Genomic DNA, 10,120 nt, shown 5'->3' on the forward strand with positions numbered 1-10,120 from the left:
AAAAAAAAAAAGAAGGGAAGAGAAAACATTCAAAAAAATGTTGTCTCGATTTTCATGCCATCCACTTCGCCGGAATGCAAAGGTATAACCCCTTAGCCCTAAAATTTTGAAAGTCTGATTTTGATGTCTGCAGCGCAAAAAATGACCACTTATACACGCTTTTCTTAGCATGGTGGGAGGAAGTTCATCGCGGTGCTCTTGAAGAATCGAGTAATCACGTAAATCCCTTTTTCGACATTCGTAGCGCACTGGAAAACCACCTACCTATACACGCTTTTCTTAGCGTGGTGGGATGAGAACCCGGTGCGACGCGTATGAAGAAATGGGGATACACGTAATTACCCGCTTGCGGGGAAATAACTATCTTTTCCAACATGTACGTTTGAAGACTCATATACGCTTTTCTTGGCGCAGTGGGGGACGAAGACAATATGGCCAAGGACACCTACCATACACGCTTTTCTTAGCGTGGTGGGAAGGTCCAGTCCCTATAGTTTCCTCTAGATGGGGGAAACGTCGGGAGACTGCCAAAATTTCAAGTGAATGTAAGACTATACTTGGACTTGATTGAACACATACAAACGACATCAGGGGACTTGCAAATCTGGACTTGAACTTGATAACATAAAACTTGAATTCTGACAGATATTGGATAAATGACATTAAGCTCAACTTGGACTAAAGCCTAATATTTAAAATAAAATTATGAATCATAAGAATGATGTTTATAATGACCAAAGCTTCAAAATAAACTTGCAAGCAATCATTAACATGAAGAAAATAGAGAATACAATTACATATTCATAATTGACAATGCAAAATCTTCAGTGGACCATTAAGGAATCATCATTTCAATTGGAATGTAAATCTTAACAAGCAAAGGGAAAGAAGATTGATTGCAAGAGTTAATGATTTGATTATAAAGCAATGATGTGAGCTTTTTGGTTAAGTTAATTGACTCATAACATGGGATTTGATTCATCATTAAGCAAAGTTCATGGAATTGCAAGATATGTTACAAAATCATCATGCAAAAGTCTTCAATGAGTATTATAGCTTATTCATGAAAGATGTGTTAACTAAGTTGCAAATCTCCAATCGACAATAGTACCAATGTTGCCACTCACATCATAGATTAAATGGTGATAAACTTGAATTTGAAATAGGTAGGAAATTGAGTTTCAATTGAATATTTTTAAAAAGGGAGATGCAACCAAATAACAAATGATCGTCATAATGAGTTCGTAAGGGATTTATGATGAATGGAAAATAAGGTTTCAAGAGACATATAAGGAATGATAAGGCGAAAATTTGTGTGCAACAAATGGAGTTGGCAATATATTTACAATCAGTGACATAAAGTCTCCTACAAAGGCACCCATCCACTTGACATGCTAGACTTTTGTAAGCAGGTGGTAATTTGCATGTAATAGAGATTGAAAAGTGTATACTGTTGAGGGCAATCAAATATCGATAATACGAGTTCACCATGCATGTTACAAGTTAATTTCGAGGATGAAAGGCTTATAGTGTTCGCTATAACTCACACACAAACAAGAGAGTTACAAAGTGAGTGAACATGAAGAAACATGATAGCGTCTCTATCATTAGCGATAATTCAATGTGCATAAAATGCATCAATCTCTTGTGGATTATTAAGATTCACATGTAGTGAGCTCAACGAATCACTAGCAAGCACGGATGAGGGAAATATAATGAAAACAACTCGCTTATGGAGTAATCATACAAGCGAATGCACGAGTCTCCTACAAGCAGATGAGTTTAATATGCGACATGTGATGAACCCAAACACAAAGCATAATAGAAGGCAAATACAAATAGTTACAAGAAACTCATGTGTGCTTATGGGCGGCAAGACAAGACAAATAAACACACTAGTCCATCCATGAGCAATTTCAAGAGATTTGTATATTGTTTTACAAACAAAACACACCTTCACAGTCAACGATAATCAAGAGAGAGTCATGGCCTAGTCATGGGTAGACCATAAAGTACTTCAGTAATGACTCGATTCATCAAAGTGCATATAAGGAATTATTTACAAGTGTACACCATGCCACCATCAATATGTAGGGAGAGGTAGATGATAAATGTGAGTTCCTACGAGTCAATACAAGAAATCTCTCCCATATGCAAAGTACCTACGAACTGTTGTAGTAAGTGCAACCTCCCACATGACGCTATAGAAGATTCGTCATATGCATAACTTGCTACATACCAACAAATGTAGAAGATTCGTGATGAATGCAAGCATCTGTAAACAATATCAGAAGGCTTACATTCCCTGCAACTTGCTTGTAAACAACAAAGTCTCTTGCAAACATGCCAAACAGATAAAGGGCAGATGATATGTAGCAAATGCAAATGTCCACAAGCTCTTATAAGGGGCCCACTCTATACATCATGTAACATTTGCAAATAGAAATGAAAGAATGCAACAGATGTAAACTTCTTCGAGTTATCATAGAAGACATAAAAAAATCCAGAATAGCCCTAACGCGCACCGTAGTTTGTATACACATAAATACACAAAGGGGTAAATACAATTATAAAAACCGCATGGGCACCGACGAGCGTGTTTTTGATACACACGTGATGTCTAGGGAAGCTGCACGGGCTAAATGATGAATATAAGTTCGAACTCGATCATTCTCGACACGGTTCGAACCATTAAATAAATATATGATCGCGAGGTCGACCGTGATAGATTGTTAATATTATAAGTGCTTATGCTCCTTAAGTAGGTTTGGATATGAGTTCTAAATTAAAATTTTGGAATGACTTAGGATAATTATTACAAAAGATACTTCTAGAAGAAAGAGTTTTTATTGGAGGAGATTTAAATGGACATGTTGGTAGAGAGTTGGATGATTTTAAAAACATTCATGGTGGCTATGATTTTGGAACAACAAATGAAGGTGGCAAGGCCATATTAGATTTTTGTTTAGCTTATGATTTTTCAATTGCTAAAACCTTATTTAAGAAAAGGAATGAGCATCTCATCACTTATAAAAATGGATATAATACAACCCAGATTGACTATTTTTTATAAAAAATTAGATCATTTAGATTGCAAAGATTGTAAAGTTATTCCGAGTGAAAATTTATGTACCAAACATCGATTATTAGTTTTGGACTTTAAGATAAAGGGCTAGATGATAAAAAATAAAGTAAAATGATATTCTAGGATCAGATGGGGGCATTTAAAGAATATTAACAAAAATATTTTTAAGAGTAAGATTTTAGATCTTAAGATTTTATGTATGCATGAGGATGCTAATGTTATGTGGGAAAAAGTGGCTAGTGATATTAAGAATATTGCAAAAAATTTGCTTGGAGTATCAAAGGGAAAAGTTCCTAATAGTAAAAATAGTTGGTGGTGGAATCCAAATGTGCAAAAAAAGATTAAGAATAAGAAAATTTATTATAAAAATTGGTTTAATTTTAAAAATTTTGATAATTGGGAAAGATATAAAGAGGCTCGTAAGGAATCTAAAAAAGCAATATGCGATGTTGTTGTTGTTGTTGTTGCAGCTGTCTCAAACAAAGGTATAAAGCCTACGAAATCCGATCCCTTATCAACAAGTTGATAGGGTCGACAAGGTTTAATACAAAAATAGAAATGACGTCAAAGTCACCCGATGATGGCCGCGTTGGATGTAGATCTCAACCGGAGGGGTTAATTTCAAATATTTCAAAATGCCATCCCAAGTACCCGAAATCCAAAATTTCCAAAAATCCCAATATTTAAATGCTTAAAATTGAAATAACACTATCAACCACTTAAAACAAATCCAATCCACCCTGCGCAATAGTTTATCGGGGTGGACAAATTGGAAAACTAGTTCAGCTCACATAGAGCTAATGCCTCATCGAAAATATCACTAGAGCCCATTCTCAAACAATCTCCTGCTAGTAACGACATGGTACGTGTCCTCTGAACGGCAATTTTTCTTGCAAATGGCACTGCAGGATAAACTGTCATACTCGGGGCCCTCTGAACCGAGTGGTTTTGCCGCCAAATGTCACCACAAAATACCGGTTATGTCCAGAGCCAATACGTTCCTTAAGTACATCAAATCCTTGAGATATTAATCAATAAGATATGATCGATAGGGCACAAAGCCCTCTGTTAGCTAAGGTGGATTCAAATTTGTCCACTTAGACAAACATCTACCCAGGTCTACAAGGTCCCCTTGGACAAAGCAAACCCATGGCTGTCGACAAGGATCTTTCTGTTAGGTTTGGTTGACTACCTCCTCTGACTAAGTAGACCAGGGACCACGATAGACCGGGACAACAGAACCATGGGATCTTGATCGGGTCCATCATCCCCCACCCTCCGCTTTCAGTACAAGATGGTGAAATTTCCAATTTTAAATATCAAATCTTCAAACATTCAAATCCCTATGCCCATGCTGCTATTATATGCCTGATACTACGTATCTATGGATACAACGTATCTGATTCTGATTGACGACTAGCCTTAATTGAAAGTTCTCACTCATGATCGAGAGGAGTAATTAATTATAGGGGGCTTGCGCCTATAGGAAACCAGAACCCAGATCATAAAGTCCTCGTGAAATGAGGGCGAAATCTTTGGGTAGTGTCTTATCTACAAACCCAACTGCCTTTCAAATTTACCCCGGAACCCCCCCGCCCCCCCTATAAAGGAAAATCAAAGCGGGCGGAGGCCGGGGCCGAATTTTTGGAGCCCAAAAGTTTTTAGCCTAACTTATTCGGCTTCTACTTGTGAGCGTATTTGGAGCACCTTTAACTAAGTTAATATAAAAAGAAGGAATCAATTGATTGTAAGATGTATGAATAAGCTTGTTTATGTTATGTGTAACAAAAAAATTTGAAGAATAAGCTTCTCAAATTATAGAAGCAAAGAACTGCTGATGATTAATTGAATCCATTGGTTTTTGATGACTTAAAATTTAATGATGAATGAATAAAACAGAGAATTGATGATGTTGTTGAAGTTGAAGATCAAGAAAAGATTTATAATGATGAGGAAAATGAATAAATCAATGTTAATATTGAGAGGTCTATTGAATTTGGAGTAGCTTCTACTTCATAATATATAAAAGGAAGAAATTATAAGTGGGGTTAGAGCTTAAGAAACATTAAAGGTAATTTTAAATGTAATTGATTATTTTTTTGTGTTATTAATTTGTTATTTTATATTACATCTAAAAAATATTAACCATAATAGGGAATAAGAAAAGAATATTATAGCTAAAGAAGATTTTGAAGATAAGTTTGGCATACATTACGAGGATTCTTTTGAAGAATGTCAAAGTGACCATAAGATTGCGTTGGGTCTTTATCCTCAGTGTATTTAATTTGAATATTATTACAAACTTTTGTGTTAATTGTTATAATAATGGTTACTTTTAAACAAATTATTTTGTTGATAGTTTATTTCACTTTTTGTCATTATATATATATATATATTCATTTTAAGGCTTACGCCTCAATCTGTCTTGATGCTTAAGCCTTGTCTCGATAACATAAAATTTTTCGATTATTGATTTCGCCTTTTTAAACCTTGGTAACACTAAAAAAGAAGGAATATATGTAGTGGAGTTATAAATGATGATGATTGATAGCCTGTCTGATGTATGATACTTTTGGCTTAGAAGATCTGTGATACATTTCTTTATATTTATAACTTAAGTCTTAAATCCTATTATCATGTGTGAAATTCTATGCAATCTACTTTTGTTCATTTAGATTTAACAGATAGCTATTATCTCGAAGTAGGGTCATGCTTAATTTTGTAGCTTTAAGATTCTGCTTTAGAAGCATACATATCAATGGCACTAATAACAGGCCGGGCATATGTCAAGGCATGGTACATGTTCAAAATGACGTGCTATTTGTGCACTACAGAGGCAATAGTGAATGGCCAAAAAATTAATATTTACGGATATATTTATTAATTGTATCATTTATTTTATAATTTAATAGTGCTGCCATTACATCTAAATATGCCTTAATTTCTAAAAAAGAAAGCAGAAGTAATTTATGAGAATTTTTTTACATTTCATCAAATCAGTTGATATCACATTTGTGTTATTTGTTATTCACCATTACATTCACGCATTTAAGAGGAAGGTAAAACATCTGAATACATGCTTGCGTATAGGTAATCAAAAGAATGTCGGATATACTTTAGACCACACAGATATTGCATGGAAATATGTAATATTTGTAAATGAATGTGAGAATAACTATATGAATTATATTTTTCCTAGCAAATGAAGAGGATTATAAATTAAGAGATGATGTTGCTAAAGGAAATAATGTTTTTTTGACATAGGATAATGATGATGATAACTACTAGGGAGACTTTTAATTTCTGACAAAATAAATAAACTTAAAAAAAAAAACAACTATAATGCTTTGTATTTTGAATAATTGAGCTGTTGATTATTTGAACTTAAATATCACTTTCAATATTTTATTATCATGATGATTTATCTTTCTAGTCAATAGTATTTCATATTAATATATATATTTTTAATTATAATTATTTTATATTGTGCATCATATTTAAAATAGTGCGCACCATGCTATGTGCTATGATTCCACGGGGAATTTTGTACTATGTTGCATGCCATTTGCCATTATCAAATATATTTAGAAGTACTTTGCATTAAATTTTTCTCATCCGATGGGGCTTTCCAAAGAAACTTTATGTTCTGTTCTGTGTAGGGCCTCACCAACTTGATTGTCGCATGGGTACTGCAAATTTGACCTTGTTGGCGTTTTATAGGGTTGTTTGTTTGATTGCATGCTTGGATTCTATTGATGCAGGGACTTTTATAAGCTACCTGACTGTCCCCGTTTTGTTGTGCTTGTTGTTTTACTACTTTGATGGTTGTATAAGTAGATAAAATTTTGTAAATTTTCATCTAATACTTTACTCATAATTTGTTCCTCGGTGCTTTACAGTTTAAGGAGCTAGCCCAAGCCTATGAAGTTTTGAGCGATCCAGAGAAGAGGGATATATATGATCAGTATGGTGAAGATGCACTCAAGGAAGGAATGGGTGGAGGTGGTGCTGGCCATGATCCATTTGACATCTTCCAGTCTTTCTTTGGTGGAAACCCGTTTGGAGGTAAACCCTTACACTTTTGTGTAATGTTTATGAATTCAGATCCTGAAGAAATGTTGTGTTTGCTGTCATAATCATGCGATTATTATGGTGAATAGGTGGTGGGAGTAGCCGAGGTCGCAGACAGAGGAGGGGAGAGGATGTTGTTCACCCACTGAAAGTCACCTTGGAAGATCTGTACAATGGTACTTCGAAGAAACTCTCTCTTTCTCGGAACGTTCTTTGCTCCAAATGCAAAGGGTGAGTACCAGTTTCTTCTTCAGTTCAAAGGGTTTCTGTTACATACTGAACCTGATCATTACATCAAATGCTTTTCATGTGCTACAGGAAGGGATCGAAATCCGGTGCTTCAATGAAGTGTTCTGGTTGTCAGGGTACAGGTATGAAGGTCTCAATTCGCCATTTGGGTCCCTCCATGATTCAACAAATGCAACACCCTTGCAATGAGTGCAAAGGAACTGGTGAGACCATCAATGAGAAAGACCGCTGCCCACAGTGCAAGGGGGAGAAGGTTGTCCAGGAAAAGAAGGTTCTTGATGTTGTAGTTGAGAAGGGGATGCAGAATGCGCAGAAAATCACCTTCCCTGGTGAGGCTGATGAGGCGGTACGTTTCGATTTGTCCCCTTCTACTTCATTTTCTTTAGGCTAAATATTGTGTTGTCAAACCACCAACATTATTTAAAGAATAATATTGATTATCGAATGAAGTCTGTTTGTTTAAATGTGGTTATAGCAATGTAATATTGTCTAGATTTAATGATATTTTTGTTAATTTTTGCTCTCATTTTAGCTGTGGTCGGATAGTCTGATATGAATTTCATTTATGAAATTATTATGTAAAGAAGCTGCACATATGCAGATGATATGATATTACGGCTTCGTTTGGGACGGCTTTCTCATTGCTTCTTAAAGCAGCTTCTTAGCATAAAAATTAAGTTTTTTTACTACAAACCTGCTTTAAGAAGCAGAAAAAAAAAAACCATCCCAAATGAAACCTACATCTCAGATTTCATCAAACATGACTCCTTTGGATATTTCAAGATGTTGCTGACTACTCTATATTTGTAGCCTGATTGTATCACCGGTGACATCGTGTTTGTCCTGCAACAAAAGGACCACTCCAAGTTCAAAAGAAAGGGCGACGATCTCTTTGTTGAGCACACACTCTCCCTAACGGAAGCACTTTGTGGTTTCCAGTTCATATTAACCCATCTCGATGGCAGGCAGCTTCTTATCAAATCAAACCCTGGAGAAGTTGTCAAGCCTGGTAATCTTTTTTAAGATCAATTCATATTCATATTTATAGCTACTAACTCAATTCATGAGACAATTAATTCACCTATGTACTATGTTCATGTTATAATATCTATAGATCAATTCAAGGCAATCAATGACGAGGGCATGCCCTTGTATCAGAGGCCATTCATGAGAGGCAAGCTTTACATCCACTTCACCGTCGAATTCCCTGACTCGCTGAATCCTGATCAGTGCAAAGCTCTCGAGGCAATTCTTCCTGCAAGGACTCGATCTCAGCTTACAGACATGGAGCTTGATGAGTGCGAAGAGACGACCTTGTATGATGTCAACATTGAGGAGGAGATGAGGAGGAAGCAGCAAACTCAAGCTCAGGAGGCTTATGATGAGGATGAAGACATGCATGGTGGTGCTCAAAGAGTTCAGTGTGCTCAGCAGTAAGGGAAGAGAAATCCATTTTTATGATACTCTTTATCTTGAAATTACCCTATAATAGTAGGCTTTGCTTTGCCAGCCCTGTTGAATCGTATTAAGCATATGGTTGGTTCTCTATTATCTGATATATGACATGATTTTATTATATAAACTAAAGTATTTGCGTGTTCTAGCTGACTGGTCATATGAAGAAGCACTGAGCTTTTCAAGAAAATGTCTTCTTTGCTCTTCAGTTTCAACTTTTTGGTTTGCTTTTTCGTTATGATTGTTGATTGGAACTTGTGATGTTGAGCTGCTGGGAACCTGGAACTGAACTGATTTGTTCAGTTCATTTTGTTTTTTGACCATTTTGGGTTGCTGTTCAAACCAATAAATTGGTGCTTCTGCTCATTAAGTTTGGGTTGAGAATTTTGCTCGAATGCTCTTCGGTTGAATATTATTCAATCTGAAATAAATTGATTTTTATTTTGAGTGCCTATATATATACATAGAAGAGATTTTTTATGTGAAAAATTTAATGAAGAAATTATGGAGATTATTCCAATTAAAAATTTTCTATTATTATGAGTTAACGATTATAAAAGGTGTAATTTTTATAATTTAAATCATGCATGAATACAGTATGATAGGAATGAACCTTGACCAATCTCTTGTGGTGGTAAGAGGTTAGAGATGATAAGAGTTGTCCTAGAATAAATGATTATATAGGACATTAGTTTATATGCATAGAATGTATTAATATAATATATTAACTATGAATCATGAACGATGCCTCTTTAGGTGATGATAGTCTTTTGATGTCAAGTAATCATCGGTGGTGGTAGGTACTCAATGTAGCCAGATTATCCGAGTTTTTTAATATTTTTGAAGTGATTTTTTAATATAAAAACTATTTGAACAAAATTTTGGTAATATAAAGTTTTATTTGAAATTATTACAAAAGTTATTTCAAACAAAGCCTAAGACTAAAAAGGAGGGTAATAGATGTTAGTTGTAGGTTGATATTTGATGAGAAATATTGAATATTAGACAACAATAGATGGTTGGCTTGGTCACACTCTTTAGTTCAAGAGGAGATCAAACAATAAGGAAGATAGTGTTAGATGTTGCTAACTAATTGATGTTAGTTATTGAAAAATATTGGATGATAATCAATGAGAGACATTAGAAGCCCTATAATGGTGAAGAATGACTTGATATTCTTCTAATAAAAAAGAAAATCAAGCACATTTAAGATGTGAATCAAATGACAATAGCATGTGTCAGATGATTAGTGCGATTAGT

General features: G+C 35.0%; 1 protein-coding gene across 1 annotated transcript in view; it reads left to right on the top strand.

Annotated features, from left to right (window-relative positions):
* LOC110106775 (dnaJ protein homolog) overlaps positions 1-9,050 on the top strand; it is a 25,227-nt gene extending 16,177 nt beyond the window's left edge. Inside the window, exons 2-6 of the mRNA XM_020836790.2 lie at positions 6,985-7,150; positions 7,246-7,387; positions 7,475-7,751; positions 8,216-8,414; positions 8,520-9,050. Of these exons, the coding sequence (XP_020692449.1) occupies positions 6,985-7,150; positions 7,246-7,387; positions 7,475-7,751; positions 8,216-8,414; positions 8,520-8,842 (1,107 nt within the window). The 3' untranslated portion in view covers positions 8,843-9,050. The remainder of the gene's footprint in view (positions 1-6,984; positions 7,151-7,245; positions 7,388-7,474; positions 7,752-8,215; positions 8,415-8,519) is intronic.
* The last annotated feature ends 1,070 nt before the right edge of the window (positions 9,051-10,120 follow it).

Source organism: Dendrobium catenatum, unplaced genomic scaffold, assembly GCF_001605985.2.
Source record: "Dendrobium catenatum unplaced genomic scaffold, ASM160598v2 fragScaff_scaffold_273, whole genome shotgun sequence".
NCBI classification, from domain to species: domain Eukaryota; kingdom Viridiplantae; phylum Streptophyta; class Magnoliopsida; order Asparagales; family Orchidaceae; genus Dendrobium; species Dendrobium catenatum.